This window comes from Crinia signifera, chromosome 2 (assembly GCF_055691185.1).
Source record: "Crinia signifera chromosome 2, ASM5569118v1, whole genome shotgun sequence".
In the NCBI taxonomy this organism is placed as follows: domain Eukaryota; kingdom Metazoa; phylum Chordata; class Amphibia; order Anura; family Myobatrachidae; genus Crinia; species Crinia signifera.
In genome coordinates, this window is record NC_139218.1 from 321,301,831 (window position 1) to 321,319,263 (window position 17,433).

General features: G+C 45.6%; 1 protein-coding gene and 1 long non-coding RNA gene across 2 annotated transcripts in view; one reads left to right on the plus strand and one right to left on the minus strand.

Moving 5' to 3' along the window:
• The window catches only part of LOC146057668 (uncharacterized), a 70,040-nt gene extending 65,763 nt beyond the window's left edge, over positions 1–4,277 (plus strand). The window contains exon 4 of the long non-coding RNA XR_014469762.1: positions 2,576–4,277. This is a non-coding gene — a long non-coding RNA (uncharacterized LOC146057668). The remainder of the gene's footprint in view (positions 1–2,575) is intronic.
• PA2G4 (proliferation-associated 2G4) overlaps positions 1–17,433 on the minus strand; it is a 50,259-nt gene that overhangs the window by 13,603 nt on the left and 19,223 nt on the right. The window contains exons 3-7 of the mRNA XM_083169171.1: positions 17,137–17,242; positions 8,662–8,731; positions 7,388–7,480; positions 4,020–4,083; positions 160–238 (exon numbers count right to left, since the gene is read on the minus strand). Of these exons, the coding sequence (XP_083025297.1) occupies positions 160–238; positions 4,020–4,083; positions 7,388–7,480; positions 8,662–8,731; positions 17,137–17,242 (412 nt within the window). The remainder of the gene's footprint in view (positions 1–159; positions 239–4,019; positions 4,084–7,387; positions 7,481–8,661; positions 8,732–17,136; positions 17,243–17,433) is intronic.

Below are 17,433 nucleotides of genomic sequence, written 5' to 3' on the forward strand. Positions count from 1 at the left end.
AAAAGTAATAAAGTTTTGGATTGCGTGGAATAATCTATTGTGTGCTAGATAACTGAAATATGCAGGCAGTACAAACAAACAGCACTCTCCCAAAGTGAAGCTGGCATTTTAAGGAGTAGCATTTTCATGGACAAAAAGTCTGGAAACAAAGAAACCTACTTTTGCTGGTCAGTTGGGTTTTGAATGATGGTCTTCTCTCCATCAATGACATGCTGCTTTAACTGATGAGAAAGCATCCCTGATGAAAGAGAAGTATAGCCTTACTTTCAGTGAGCATTTGAGGAAGAAAATAAACTACAAACACAGTTTTGTTCCTAAACATTCCTTTAATTAAAAACCGACAGGTGGGGCAAAAAAACCCCCAACTCATATGGTTAAACATGTTTCGCTTTCAGTAAAAACTAAACATTTACTTACCATAAGATCACATAAGAAAGTGGTAAATATAACCCATCTACATGCTGCCTGCTTGCTAACTTACAACTAGCACAATTTGCTTTGCTGCACTAACATCTAACAGCTGCTTACCATCCTGGCATTTTCATAAAACTCTAAGCTACCAATTGGACTGCTTTTGGCTACTAGAATACATCTGCTCATTTCTACCTGCTTAGATTTTTAAGTCTATACTTGAACTGTCTAATAATAATACGAAATCATCAATATATTCGTATACAGTGATAGCAGTTGGCTCTACAAGTATTAAGTTAAACCATTAGGGTTCTGCACCTGTTGAAATATTAATATCTCTATTTGGGGATTTGTTTTATTGGTACTTGTGCATTATCACGGCGCCCAAGATTTTGATCGCAGGGCATCTGATCGCATCGCATGCGATGTTTAATTGCATGCGATTTTTAAATGTACAAGCACCCTGATGGGTTCTTACTATGTTAAATGCACCCCCATTGTCAACGCCAACCCGAAGCATGTCGAGCGCAGAGAGCCCGCGAGGGGTGGCGGTACACATCCTCCGACCTTTTCATGTGTTAAATGCACCCCCACCATCAACGCCAACCCGAAGAGTTGCGAGCGCAGTGGTACGCGTCCTCTGACCTTTTCATACCCCAACTATCCACGTCGGCGTGGAGTTGATTTTAGATAGTGTGGCGAGCGCAGCGAGGGGATGCGGATTGACATGTATTCCGCGTCCCCTCGCCACATTATCTAAAATCAACTCCACACCGACGTGGATAGTGGGGGTATGAAAAGGTCGGAGGACGCGTACCGCTGCGCTCGCCACGGCTCGGGTTGGCGTTGATAATGGGGGTGCATTTAACATAGCAAGCACCCATCAGGGTGCTTGTACAATTAAAAATCGCATGCCATGCAATATTTTATTGTACATTGCGGGTCTTTTCACCCAAATATCACATCGTATACCACTAATTAAGGTATGCAATGCGATGGGTGCCGTGATAATACACAAGTACCGTTTTATTTGTATATCCACATACATATGTTTGTTTTTAATTAAATATTAAAATCCTTTTGCTATTTCACCGCAGTGTTTTGGTTAATTTTTTATGTGGATAAGTACCAATATCGTTCACTGCAGCTCCAAATAGTAAAAAGCACCTCTACACACCTAGGGCATACTTAGTGCACAACCATTCCTCTTTATTTTAGCTTCAAGACAGTTTAGTGATCAACGTTGTCCCCAAGCAGCAGGATGAGACGACCAGCATAGAAGGATCGGCAGATGTAATTATTAAATATGGCCACCGGCACTCTGGTGCACTGGGGCTGCTGGGAAGCAGGGGGGAGTGTAGCTCCACCCTTACAATGGCACATATTTTAAAGTGGCGTTTTTCTATTACTCAACAGATTTTTAATTCAGGGCATCCCCCCTAACCAGGTGCCCTGCCCATACTCACAAGGTGCCAGTGTGGTCAAAGCTGGGGTCCGTGAGGAGCACTGTGGGCAGCAGCATCCAGAAATCCCAGAGAGTCTCAGAGCTGGAGACCCCTGCGCAAACCACAGTGGCGGAGGGGTCTCCCCGGCGTGGAGAGGCAAAGCAGCTGCTCCACTGTCCTCCTCTTGCTGCGAGAATAATCCCTAGCTAAATAACATTTCCTCACACGACACCACTTCTTTTTCCACAAGTGGCCATCTCCATCATGCCACGGGGCCATTCATTTTACTGCAAAAGTATATCTTTCAAACAAATTGCTCTTATATTTCAGAAAGTAAACATTAGAGGCTCTTTATATATTTCTATTTAATTTATTTCATATCAATTGATATGAGTTATTAAGTGTATTTATCATTATTCTTCATAGATGGCCACCTAAACAATGTAATTGTATTCTCAACCTCGGTCCTCAACATTGCACGTTTTCCAGGTCTCCTGGCAGTTGTACAGGTGCAGTCATTAATCACTGGCACATTTTAAAATATCACAGGTGGAGCTAATTAATTCACCTGTGATTCTGTGTGGAGACCTGGAAACCGTGCACTGTTGGGGTTCCTTGAGTACAGAGGTTGAGAACCACTGGTGTAATATCTATTTTTTTTTTATTATCTTGCGTGTTCACTTTATATAAATCTATTATTTCCTATTCTTGCCTCACAGGAGAATCCAAAAATGTGACCAGCTCCTGAAGACACTAACCTAAGATGACTTGAGGAAAGATTTAATGTGCCAGCTCCCAGTTACTACATTTCTATACCCATTGTGAAGTCTACATTGCAGCGTCTCCTGCTGGATGAAATAGAAACCACTGGTTTAAGTTTGGTGCCTCATGGTGAAATGCACGGTTTTCCTTCTCAGGACATCCAGGGCCAGGAGAACGTCATTGATAGAAAGCAAAAGAGGAAGAGAGAAAGTTGGGAGCAAGATTCAGGAAGTGTTAAAGCTTGAGTGAGAGAGCGAGAGAAACAGCACTGGGTAGAGAGAAGGTAGGGGTGTGTGTGGCAAGGGAAGCGGGACGGGGGACCTGTCAGTAACAGGGATTACTCCTGGCATTCCTGCTCTCTGGCCGCAGCTGCTCCTCAGCCTCCACTGCCCTTTTCATCTGCTCCCGGCTGCCACTGCCCCTCGCCTGCTTCCCGGCGCCAACAGCTCCACAACAGTGGCCGCAGCAGACCCAGGGACCCACTCAAGTTTGTAAAACTGAGCCCCTGGTCCACAATTTGGGGCAAAATACACGCTATTGCGATCACCGATTAATATATATTTTTAGGTCATTACAGGCTCTTCTATAGCGCAGCAAACTCCATTGCACTTTACAATTGAGACCAGTGAGAAAACACCAGAATTGGAGGCCCTGCTCGCAAGTTTATCTATAGATTATATACTTATACAGTACTAGAAAAATAAATAACCTCAACTTCAGATCTTCATGACTCTCCTGCGGGTGTTACATAAAAGGCTTGCTGGAGCAGAGTAGTTTCAACTCAAATAGTTTTAGCTGTTTAGTGCCTACTCCTCTAAACCTACAGCTGCAGTGTCCCCCAGATAGGATGAAAAAGGTATAGATTATTATTATTATTATTATTATTATAGGGAAAACATGAAAAAAAAAAAAAAAAAACAACCACTGGAATGAAAATCAATTGAATCAGAAAGACCGGTGTATTTAAAAATTAAAACCGACGCACTAGCACTATTTGGGGTTTTTTTTTACGCAACCCAGAAGCTGTCACTTTGGGATCTGCTGGCCTCATATTTCAAATAGGAGGCCACACTAGACACTGCGGTAAACATGTGATTTAGATTTAATGACCAAATAGTGTTTAATTGTTTCCACACAGTCCAAAGAATGCAGAAAATCCCTGGTTATAAAGTATCTTGATATATCTTCATCAAAGTCTGGAATGCTGCACAAACAGCCACCTTTACAATGATTTTTCTCTTCTTCAATATGGTAGCCCTCAACACAGTAGCAGAAAACCAAAACTATTATTTACCAAAAATATACCAAAAAATATTATTCCTTAAATTTGACAATACAATGCCTTTTCCCCCAGGTTTGTTCCCAGAATACATTTGGAAAAATTTAATAACGATTACTTGCCTTCAATTGGTACACAGTTAAAAGATGGAGAAATCTTGTTCCAAGCTTCAGTCACCTGGGTGTTCTGAAAGTGAGAAATACACTGCATTATTAACAAGCCCATTGTTATAACTCATGTTTCCCATTGTAATCTGCCCATTAAAGCATAGAAAAGGACCGATCTATATATAGCACATGGCACAAAAAGCCACAATGGTGACGCCAGGGAGCAGAAGTAGTGGACATGGTTTATGAATTGTGAAGTATTGGGAGACTGCGAGGGCTGATAATGGAGATTCAGTCCAGTAGAAAGTAATGTACCAGAGGGGATTAATAGAGAGACACTGGGATATGAACAAGTAATGGTAGAACTTTTAGTTCTCCTGCAGTTAGATCCATACTCAGGGCAGTATTCAATGACAAATTATGCTATGTGCAGCAAATCCTGTCAAGGATTTGCTGCACATTCGCAGGGTTCCGGCGGGCTGCAGCATTCGCTGCCAGCCCTCCCTCTCACCCTATTTAACGCCGCAGGGGCTGGCTGCCCCTGACGGCGATTTTTAACTCCTGCGGTGTTCCCCGGGGAACGGCGGCAGGCAGGGAGATGTAAGCCTCCCTGCCTGCCCCAGAATTTGTGGGGGAGAAGTAGGGCTCCCGGGGACACAAGCAGCAGAAGCTACTAAAAATGGTCACACTTTGTCGCCACATTTGAATTAGCAGAAACTGTAAATCACCATCATGTTATCGACTGCAGGAACGGCCATTTTGTGAAATGTTATAACTGGACAGAAGGCTTAGCTTTAGCCAGATGTTTGAGAATCCATTTACACTGCTCCAGCCTGAAATTAGTCAAAGTAAATTATATTTCTGATGTTATTTTCAAGTAATGAAAACCCAAGAAATGCATTTGCCTTAAATGATGTAATTATTGTGCAAAACGAATATGGGTACTTATGTAATATCTGGGCTCCCGTTTTTCTTATGAGACCGCGTCCGCTCGCCACGCTTCGGGCACGGTGGCTCGCTGCGCTATATAAAATCAACTCCATGCATAGTTGGATAGTAGGGGAATGAAAAAATGGGGTGCATTTAACATGGGAGCCCAGATAATACATTAGTACCCGAATATGTTTTATCTTAGGGAAGGCTTCCTGTGACACATGGTAGTTCATCCTCTTAACAGACCATACATTTCCTTAATGTTTCTGAACCAATCCACCCTTTAAACCGAGACATGTGGACATGACCAGCCAATAAACCTGGGTACACCCTGTACAGATATAAGCAGAATGCCTGTACACACTTACATGTCAGCTGCTGTTATGTGTGCACACGTCACAACTGGGCAGGCATTTCAATTTGCCTTCTCAGCGTTGAGGTCAGTCCTTGCAGCCAGTGCAAGGGGAGTTGCTGCTATATCTGAGAGAGATTATTGTTGACGCAGACACGTTAGGCCTGAATGTTAACATGAGTCTCAAATACAGTTTGAAGTTGAAAATTTAGGACAAGGGATGAAAGATGTGCAGGGAGTTCCATTTCACACAACCAAAGATTCTAAGAAAATTAAAGGAAGATCAGATACAAATATCAGAAGGTCTCCGCCTGCAGTTGTCAAAGCATTGCAATGGGAAAAGAGCCCAGCACACACTCCACAGGAAACCAAGACTATTGTGGATTTTGCTCAGCAATAAAAAAAAAATTGAGTGAGTTTGTAAATTTGGAATGTAAGTTCTATGGTGGCATAAACCGGTGTTACATATTCTTTTCAGAAGGGCAAAGGTTTATGGGCAAAACATCCCCACTATAAAAAAAAAAAAAAAGCAGGAACCACTAGAACCTTTGCCAAATAAGTATAATTAGCAGAAGCATCATTTATGTTTTGCAGTCACACAGACCTTTGATACCATGATCCACATCAAAGCTATTTAAAGGAAGCACAGAGATCATGCTTGGCAATCAAGTTCAGTGCAGGAGATTGTACACAAACTTTGGGTACTTGTGTATTATCGCGGCGCCCGTTACATAGTTAGCGTAGTGTTCCTGCGGCCAGCGTAGTCAGCATCAGCGTAGTGTGCGTCCCTGTCAGTATCAGCGTCGTGTTCCCGCAGCCAGCGTCCCTGTCAGTATCAGCATAGTGTTCCCGCGGCTAGTGTCCCTGTCAGTATCAGCATCGTGTTACTGCAGCCAGCGTAGTCAGTGCATTTAGCCAGAGCTTACGTAGTTAGCCAGTGTTACGCAGTTAGCGTAGTCAGTCAACGCTTATTACATTGTGTGGGAACCATTGACCATTTTAACCTGCTTGACATGACAGGTGAATGTGTTCCTGAAACACCCGCACTATCCATGTCAGCCACACTTGATAAAATCCACTCCACGCCAACGTGTATAGTGGGGGTATGAACCGGTCGGGAGGATGCGTACCACGTGCCCTCGCCACACTTCGGGATATATTGGATAGTGGGGATTTAAAATTGAGGCATTTGCCAGTATGTAACATTGAGCACTGGCAAATGCGTCCTTTATTGTTCATAAGACCCACTAGCACACTTGCACCCCCCTCCTTTGCGCACAAGGCGCACGCGCTACCAGACCCCTAACCCTGTCCGTCTCCCTGAAGCGGACATGTCCAGGGTTGCCGTACGCTGCCGCAAGAATTACTGAGATGCGCAAGCGTATGAGACGCTCTTATGTCTCGGGCAGATGGTCCGCCAGCGCAGGGGATCTGGCGGTTACCAGCACTGTTTGAGAGGCGCTCACTTGGCTTGCCAGGGACAGTACGCTGACTACGCAGGGCTGCTATGCTGACTACGCAGGGCTGCCATTGGGCTGACAACGTAGCTTAGCCTACAGTGAAAACGTAGCGTAGCCTGGTGCCGTGAAAATACACAAGTACCAAACTTGTTTCATGTTTTAAACCTGGTTTTATGTGCAAATAAAATGTGTGTATTTCATGTGTTTATACAACATAAATTCAAGATACCTCTAAAAAAAAAAAATTCTGAAATACAGAATAATCAGTTATCCAAAAATCTTCTGATGCCAAGCATTTTGGATAAGGGATAGTATGTATGTATATTTTGCAATAGAAATGAGTTGCTATGGAAAATAAGTATAATGCAGAAAGCACTGAAGATGATCACATCCAGCTCTGCTGCATTTATAGCCAGATCATTACTGTTATTAAGTCTGTATAGGTAGACTGCAAGGTGTGTAGCAATTTTCCCTCTGTAGGCATTAGTGAAACCAGTAATCCAAGCCACTAAATCAAGAAAAGTAATAGATAAAATAGTATGGCAAAAAGATTAACGCAACAAGATTGCAGCAGACTTCAGATTATAAAACGCAAAAACATCCAATACCCCATAAGCTAGAGATGACCCTGCCCTCACCTGGTTCCCTGGTTTCACCAGACGCAGTGCCGCCTCTGCACACAAGTGCGCAGCCTTGAGAACATCTGCTTTACGACCAGTTACTGGAGTTTCCTGCAACAAAGACATTTTTTTTTTTAGTTTAAAGAAAACCCTAAACCTGACGGACCAGTGTCTCTCCAGATAATGGGGGAACTACAAAACCCAACAGTGTACTAAAATAGTGGCAGGGTATGATGTAATATGTAGTGTCACAACAGGTAGAAAGCCACAGGTTGGCCAGGCTTGCCTTAAACTATCCTTAATACAGGTAAAATATGGTGTGTACACACAGATTCCTTTGCTATTCGACACACTTGTACAATCTGCATGAGATCCAGATGAGATTTTGACTATATAGTCAAAATCTCATCTGGATCTCATGCAGAGTGTATTATCCCATGCGATCCAGATGCGTTCAAGATGCGCGCTCCCATATCTCAGCCAGAAAGTCTTGGCTGCCCTGTCTATATAGTGCAGATCTGCACTATATAGTCTAAATTGTATGCAGATAGTCTAAATTGTAATCGCATCTGGATCTCATGCAGATTGTACAAGTGTGTACACAGCATTAGATCGATTACTATTAAATTTTTGCAAACTCAAGCTATTTACATACAATTCATACGATCTACATCCAATCTGCACTATATAGTCATTGCTGCACTGTCTATTTGGCTTTTCCATTTCAGCTTAACGGGAGCACAGTGGCATCAAATTGGGATAGAAAGTTTAAACCGGTTCTATCTCCATTCGATGTCTTTGCAATACCGATTCAATTTTGACTAAAGTTAAAATCGAAGGGTAAAATTGTACCATGTGTACACTGCAACATCTAATCATTAGCACACCTCATTCTTACCATATAAGACAACACAAAAGATACTTTCCACAATAGTGCCATTTGTGAACGATACAGCTCAAGTTCCTTGCAGAGAGAGGAGGGAAAAAAAAGCTGACAGCCCTAAATGTGCCCATACTTGGAGCAATGTGCTCTGTACGTTTTGTATACTAGATGCGATCTAGTACAAAAAGTACGGGCTGCACATATTATTTGTGCTGTGTGATGTTTGCATTGCATGGCCAAAGCGCACCATGCATAAGCACCGCACAGGCTGGACGCTTACCCTGCCTGAGGACAGGACAGCTTTTCATCAAGCACAGCTAATAGCAGAAACCAGCTTACATAAAACATTCGCTGTATAGAATTTCCATTTAAATGTTATCCAAGTCATCAATAATTACCACAAACTTACCTTTGTCGCACCAACAACAAAGCTGTGTGCAACGTTAGCAATGAAGCCATCTACATGGACTCCTAGGTCACTGCAATGAAGAAAGTCGGGTATTAATTTCATTTATTTATAATACACCTTCAGACAAGTAGATAAGTAGCACATAACAAAGATGCAGAGGAACTACCAAAGTAGTGGATCGCCGTGGATTGCCACGCAGCGGGCCCAGTGCCTCGCTACGCTCCCCCCTGTCCCCCCCCCCCACACCCACACACACTTTGGCACCATAATCTAAGAGAAAATGCCAAAAAGTGGAATATTTTTAAATAGCTGGTATATGGTATTTAAGTATAGTTTTAGGATTTTATATGGTTTCTAACACACATAGGGCCTTATTTTGGTTCATTCTTTCTGACAAAATCCTTCTTAGATGGACAAAACCATGTGCACTGCAGGGGGGGCAGATGTAACATGTGCAGAGAGAATTAGATTTGGGTGAGTAATTTTGTTTCTGTGCAGGGAAAATACTGACTGCTTTATTTTTACACTGCAATATAGATCTCACTTTGAAATAAAACCCCACCCAAATCTAATTCTCTCTGCACAAGTAACACCTGCCCCACCTGCAGTGCACATGGTTTTGCCCATCTAAGAAGGATTTTGTCAGAAAGAATGAACCAAAATAAGGCCCATAGTAACAGTTAATGATGGTGGAAAAAAAAACCTGTTTGACTCATCGAGTGCAACTGGTTTTAAATATTTAGAAACCAGTCGAAGTCTAGCTGTATATCCCTAAAACAGAGTCAAGTAAGTGGATACTAAGCTAGACTACCCAGTGATTATATGGTCAGTGCGTTGAACACTGACCTTAATAAACCATAACAAATAGGATTTTAATACCTACCGGTAAATCCTTTTCTCGAAGTTCTTATGGGATACAGGGAGTCGTTCATAACGATGGGGAAAAGAGCTTATCCGAAGGAGACAGGCACATATAAAAATTTATACAGGGTGTACTGGCTCCTCCCATCTGCTCCCCTCCCTCTAGCTTCAGTTAAGTGAACTGTGCCGAAGGAGAAGAACAATATGAGAGGAATATGTGTATATTTACCGTGGTGAGATTCATCCAGCACACCCAACATTCAACATAACAGACCACATTAGCAACCCCATAACCTGGGAAGTCTAAGGGCCTAAGAACATGTCAACATGACAACTATTTTGAACTGTGTTCCAACTGGAACAATGTATAGAATTATCACCTAAATGACAAATTACACTCGTGGACCTTTAAGGTACACTATGTAAGATTAAGTTACCTAGGTAACCTACACCCTATGTCCACCAGGAACTAGAAGGGTAGCAGAAGGACCCAGTATTGGTCCATATCTCACAAAGTGAGCAAGGCAAACCTCCGCACAGAGGCGGGTGCCCTGTATTCCATAAGAACTTCGAGAAAAGGATTTACCGGTAGGTATTAAAATCCTATTTTCTCTATCATTCTTATGGGATACAGGGAGTCGTTCATAACGATGGGGATATACCAAAGATATCAGAACGGGCGGGATTGTGCGGAACCTATTGCCGCAGCACCGCTTGCCCAAACTGAGTATCCTCAGTGGCCAGAGCATCAAACTTATAAAATTTGACAAAAGTGTGTTGGCCAGACCATGTGGCTGCTCTACACAATTGTAAGGCCGAAACTCCTCGGGCAGCCGCCCAGGATGTCCCCACGGAACGAGTAGAGTGAGCTTTCACCCCAACAGGCATAGGCAGCTTTGCTACCGCATAAGCCTGTTTAATGGTTGCACATATCCATCGTGCAATAGACTGCTTGGAAGCAGGACGTCCAATCTTTTGGGCGTCATAGAGGACGAAAAGTCCATCAGTTTTTCGAATCCTTGCTGTTCTCCTGATGTAGACACGGAGAATCCTTACTACGTCCAAGGATGTCGGCACCTCAGAATGAGGCCCACCAGCAGGAACCACAATTGGCTGGTTCACATGGAACGCAGACACCACTTTGGGCAGAAAACGCGGGTTAGTGCGTAATTCTGCCCTGTCCTCAAAGAATATCAAATAAGGACTCTTGCAAGTCAACGCCCCTAGTTCCGAGACCCTCCTAGCCGAAGCTAGGGCCAGTAAGACCACTGTCTTCCAGGTTAAATATTTCAGGTCAATTTCCTCCAAGGGCTCAAACCAGGAGGATTTAAGGAACTTTAGCACAACATCCAAGTCCCACGGTGGGGTAGGGGCCACAAAAGGAGGCTGTATATGCAATACTCCTTGCAGAAATGTTTGCACTTCAGGAATATTAGCCAGTTTCCTCTGGAAGAAAACTGATAACGCAGATACCTGCACCTTCAAAGAGCCTAGGCGTAGGCCGAGATCCAGACCAGCTTGAAGAAAGCTAAGAAATCTTTCAAGTTTGAACTCTGATGGAGAAAACTTTCCCTGTTCGCACCAACCCACATATCTTTTCCAGATATGGTGGTAATGTGCAGCTGTTACCGGTTTCCTTGCACTTGTCATAGTTCTGATGACCGAAGTGTGAAACCCTTTCTGAGTCAGGATCTGCCGTTCAACTTCCAGGCCGTCAAACGCAGCTGTTCCAAGGCCTGGAAGACGCACGGTCCTTGCATGAGTAGATCTCTTTGCAGGGGTAGGCGCCACGAGTCCCTTTGCAGACTTAGAAGTTCCGGGTACCACGTTCTTCGTGGCCAGTCTGGGGCCACCAGAATCACCTCGGTTCCGTCTCTTCTTATCTTCCTTAGCACCCGAGCCACTAGGGGGATCGGTGGGAAGACATAGACCAGGCTGTTGAACGTCCACGGTATGGAGAGGGCGTCCACTCCTTCTGCCTGAGGGTCTCTTGCCCTCGAGAAGTACCTGGATACTTTCCAGTTGTTTCTTGATGCCATCAAGTCTACCAGTGGGGTCCCCCACCGAGCCACCAGAGAATTGAATACCTGGTGGTGTAGACTCCATTCCCCGGGGTGGAGCTCGTGGCGACTGAGGAAGTCTGCTTCCCAGTTGTCCACCCCGGGTATGAAAATGGCCGAGAGCGCTTGGCAATGACTCTCTGCCCAGGACAGGATCTTCGATGCTTCCCTCATACAGGGCCTGCTCTTGGTCCCGCCCTGTCTGTTCAGGAATGCCACAGTGGTGGCGTTGTCTGATTGTATACGGACCGCCTGACCGCTGAGGAGAGGGCCCGCCTTCAGAAGTGCGTAATACACAGCACGTAACTCCAGGCTGTTGATATGGAGGCGTGTTTCCCATAGGGTCCACTTGCCCTGAAAAGGACTGACCCATGGTCACTGCCCCCCATCCCGTGAGGCTTGCATCCGTGGTGACTAAGACCCAATCCTGGATGCCAATCCGACGCCCTGCCAGCAGGTTGGGTGTGTGGAGCCACCACTGTAGTGACAGTCTGGTCCGAGATGACAACGCAATACGCCGGTGCATCTGGTGGTGTGAACCGGACCACTTCCCTAGGAGATCGAGCTGGAAAATCCTGCTGTGAAACCTCCCGAATTGGAGAGCCTCGAAAGAGGCGACCATCTTTCCCAATAGGACAATGCACTGGTGCACCGTCACCTGGGGGGTCCTTAGCAAGTCTGTGACCAGCCGCTGGATGTCCAACACCTTGTCCTGTGGCAGGGACACTCTCATGAGAGCTGTGTCCATCACCATGCCCAGGAACTGGAGTCTCTGTGAAGGGATCAGAGAAGACTTTGCCAGATTCAGGAGCCAACCATGGCCCGACAGGGTCTGTATGGTAACTTGTAAGGCTGTCTGTAGTTCCTGTGGCGACCGCGCCTTTACTAACAGGTCGTCCAAGTATGGTATCACACAGATACCCTTTTTTTCTTAAGACCACCATCATCTCCGCCATCACCTTGGTGAATATGCGCGGGGCTGAGGACAAGCCGAATGGCAGTGCGCGAAACTGATAATGCTCGTTTAGCAGCGCAAACCTCAGATATTTCTGATGAGGGGGCCATATTGGGATGTGAAGGTAGGCGTCCTTCACATCTAAGGACGCCAAGAACTCCCCCTCCTCCAGTGCCGCTATCACGGCCCGCAAGGACTCCATCTTGAATTTGGTTACTTTCAAGAAGGGATTCAGGGATTTTAAGTTCAGAATTGGGCGTACTGACCCGTCCGGTTTCGGAACTACAAATAGGTTCGAGTAATAACCCTGCCCCCTCTCTAGGGGAGGGACCCTGGTTATTACCTTGGCCTGTACCAGCTTTTGGATTGCTTGCTGCAACACCACTTGGTCCTCTGGGGATGCTGGAAGGCCTGATTTGAAAAACCTCTGAGGTGGCTGAACTGCAAACTCCAGCTTGTAGCCGTGCGTAATAAGAGCCTGCACCCAAGAATTGAGGCACGAGGCTTCCCAAACCTGGCCGAAGAACGCCAGTCTGGCTCCCACCTCTGCCGGAGCTAATGGTGGAGCCCCACCGTCATGCTGCTGGTTTCCCTGCAGCTGCCCCGGATGGCCGCTCTGCGGTGGCTGAAGCGGATGGCTTCCTGAATTTACCACGGGAGCCTCTAGCAGCGTTTGAACCACCCCTGGCTTTAGGGCGGAATTTACTTGCCCGAAAGGACTGCTGGGAGTGAGCCTGAAAAGGACGCTTCGGCGCCTGTGGAGTGGATGGTAGGAAAGTGGACTTTCCCGCCGTGGCTTTAGAGATTAAATCGTCTAAATCACTCCCAAATAACCTGCCACCTGTGAAGGGGAGGCTTTCTACACTCCTTTTGGAGTCAGCGTCAGCTACCCACTGCCGGAGCCAGAGGGACCTGCGCCCTGACACTGCCATGGCTGAGTTACGGCCGTTAATGGCTCTTAACTCCTTCTGCGCTTCACACAGAACTTTAGCAGTGTCCTGAATATGGTGTAATTTCTCAGACACCTGTGCTACTGTCATGTCGCCCAGAAGACCTTCCTGGATCTGGGAGGCCCACGTGTATATGGACTTGGCCATATAGCAACTAGCTAATACCGGACGCTGACACGCGCCACTAGCAGTAAAAATGGACTTCAAAGTGTTTTCAACCTTTCTGTCCGTGGTGTCTTTTAATGAAGACGACCCTGGTACTGGGAGTACCATCTTTTTGGCTAAGCGAGACACAGAAGAATCAACCTCTGGTGGCTCCTCCCACACCTTACGTCCCTCAGGATCAAAGGGAAACGTGGACTTAAACTTTTTAGCCACTTTAAACCTCATTTCTGGGTTATTCCACGCTGACTTGAATGTACTTTCCAGGTCAGCCTGCTCAGGGAAAACTACCTGTTGCTTTTTCTGAGTAGCAAAGAAGGCATCCCCTGCTGTGGATTCAGCCAAGGGAAGGTCCAACACCTCCCTGATTGCCATAATCAATGGCTCTGTGCCCCGCAGTAGTGACTGTGAAGCATCAGGCTCGTCATCACCTGCGTCTGCATCCTCCACATCATCATCATCATCCCCATCGTCAGCCCCGGAATCAGGGGTTTGAGAGGGGGCCTTTCTCTTACGAGTATCCCCAGGGGTGGGGGTAATTACATCCACTCTGGCAGAGAGGATAGCCAGCTCCCTTTGTACTCTCTGGGTCTGTGCTGCAGTAGCAGTTAACTGTGTAGTCACAGTTTCAAGCATGGTTTTTATACCTGTAGCCCAGGCTGGCTCCTGTGAGCTGTCCTGTGTGCTACTTTGCTGCCCAGTTAGTTGTGGGGGGACCCCAGTACTTTGAGGGGACATGCATGGCTCACAAGTAACCTGTGATGAAGATGCTGGCACAAACTTATCACTGCACACCATACATGTAAGTTTCCTCACCATTGTGACAAACAAACAGTCTCCCCTCACACAGCGCGCACACACAGTGGATATGCAGTGTGAAATTAACCAGATAAATACTATGTGTAGCCTTATCTGATCTGTACAGCTTAACAAGCCAGTGGGGTGGTGTACAGAGGATAATGGAGGAGACCAATACACCTGATAACCTTAGCTCTCCGATTAGAAGAGCTGGTAATACAGTACAGTAATCAATAACAGTACTTTACAGTGTAAGCAGGCAAGTGCACAAGTACACAAGCGCTGAAAACCTGAAGCTGTCTCTGCAAGCAGATTCCCTCTGATCCACACCGCTGAGGAGTGTCTGGAGCAGTATAATGGCGTTTCCAGCAGCCAGGGAAGAAGCAGGAAGCAGGTTTTGGCGCCCTCACAGAGTTGGTCTCACTCTGGGTAAGCTCCGCCCAGCGTAATGGCGCCGGAGCTTACCTGCGTTTTATACTGAGACTGACATTGGGGAATGTCCAAATCCTCTTTGGTAACTGCCCTGGACAAAACAGGAACTGTACCCTGTCTCAGTGTAGGCAGGGGGTTACGCGGTCCCTGTGCAGGGCACCGCCATACCGCCGCCATCTTGCCGCACAATAACCCGGGGACCCCACGGCGGGGGACCCCGGGGTAATACTCACCACTGACGTCTTCAGACTGGACTAGGGGTGTGCGGCGTGCCAGGGGTGTGCGCGCTGCAGCGCAATGCCCGCGGTAACATCACCCACTCAGGACGGTGGTCCTGTGGCAGGGACAGCTCGGTACCTTGAAGTGGCCAGCAGCTGAACCCTTCCCCTAGTCTCCCACGACGCAGGACTGCTGTTAAGTCCAAACAGCAGCCCCAAAATAATAAAGAAAATAAAACAGAAGAAAAACTCTCTGGAGCTCTTCCTGATGCGTGCTTCTCCTGAGGCACAGTTCTCAAACTGAAGCTAGAGGGAGGGGAGCAGAGGGGAGGAGCCAGTACACCCTGTATAAATTTTTATATGTGCCTGTCTCCTTCGGATAAGCTCTTTTCCCCATCGTTATGAACGACTCCCTGTATCCCATAAGAATGATAGAGAAAGAGGGTTTTAACCCTGGATGGTGTTTTCTGCTAGTAATTTGCCCAATGCCTTCTGAACTGTATTATCTATGCCAGCACAACCTCTTCTAGCAGAGATTTCAAACCTTTATTGCCAAAACAATAAACCCCTTTGTTTGGAGGATATGTAATTTCCTCTCCTCAAGTCTCAGGGGATGCCTACATGTCCTGTTCACAGACCTCAAGGTGAATAGGACACCTGACAGTTCCTTATAATGCCACTATTTGTACATGTTAAGCAGATCTCCTCCTTAAGTCTTTTTTTCCAGCCTAAGGATTCCTACTTGGCTTCATAGTTCAAGTACTCCACACCCTTATGAGATTTGTTGCCCTTCTTTGAACCTTTTACAGTTCTAGAATGTCCTTTCTGTAGTGTGGAGCCCAGAATTGCACACATTCTAGATAAGACCTCACCAGTGCTTTATAGTGGCATAATTACAGTGTCATCCCTTGCTTCTATGTTATCTAATTTTTTATTTGCCGCTCCTTGACACTGAGCATTGCAACCAAGATTGTTATTGATTTGTACTTCTAGGGCCTTCTCTAATTACAATTCTGCTAGCTCTATCCCATTTAGTTTGTAGGTTTCTCACTGAATATTTATCCTAAAGGTACGAGACCTTATATTTATAGTCATTGAATTACATTATCCATATATCTGCCCACTCCTCCAGTTTGTTCTATTCCCTTTGTAACAAGGAGACATCCTGATCAGATTTAAAAACCATGCCCAATTTATTGTTATCCACAAAGATGAACACTTTGCTTATCTTACTGGTAATAGCAAGTCTGATTGGTACTTCTTTACTTTCACGGCGCCGTGCGTCTGAGTCCCCTTGCGGGGCTCGCTTCGCTCGCCCACGCTGCGGGCTCGGTGGCTCGCTACGCTATTTAAGATCAACTCCATGCCAACATGGATAGTGGAGGTATGAACTATCCATGTTGGCATGGCGTTAAGTTCCTTTATTTTACATAGTTTGTGGCGAGCGTAGAAGCCGGAAGTAGCACGGCGCCATGCTGGCGCCGTGAAAGTAAAGAAGTACCGTCTGATTGCAGATCTCACCGCTGAATAAAGTTACCCAAGACAAATATATGGACCAGCTTATCAACCACTGAGTAATGCCCCGTAAACACGGGGGAGATATATTGCTCAGCAATATATTGCTGAGTGTCTCTCCTGTTCATCAGCGACCAGAGATGGTCGCTGATAATAAGGAGACTCTGCCGGGGGAAGAGGCAGGGAAATAGCTGATCGCAGACCATCAGGGGCTGCACACGGGAGCGCGCACCCGGCGATTCATCGCTGACAGCACACACAAATCACTGGCAATGTGGTCGCTCAGCGACCATATTCCCAGCGATATGTGCTGAAATTGCACCCGTGTGTACGCACCTTTAGCGCTTAAACCGGACAGAGATGCACTTATCCTAGAGCAGACAATGTGCTGTGCTCAACCAAATCCAGCAAAACAATATGAAATGAAGGAAGCATAAAGCAATATGTTACCTGCACTATATATACAGTATTTATAGGTTACTTCCTTTCATTTAGAAAATGATTAACATCCAACTCTTACTTACATCTTTAATAAGTCACCATTCTTCAAAAGGTAATCTTGGTCACTCTTCAGAGGAGAGAAGTGACACACACAGTTATTGACAGATATGCTGGTCGGAAAGGCGATTCCTGTAATAAAAATAAAAATAAATTAAGTTTGGAAACTAAAGAGACTGTAAACCTGGGCTGCATTCTAAACTGAATAGCTCTGAGCGGCACAAAGCCAGCCACACATCTAAAAATTTTTATTTTTTTTCCAGCTAGACAAATCTGGTAATGTATGGGAGCATGTATCAATCGCACATTTCAACAAGTTGGTT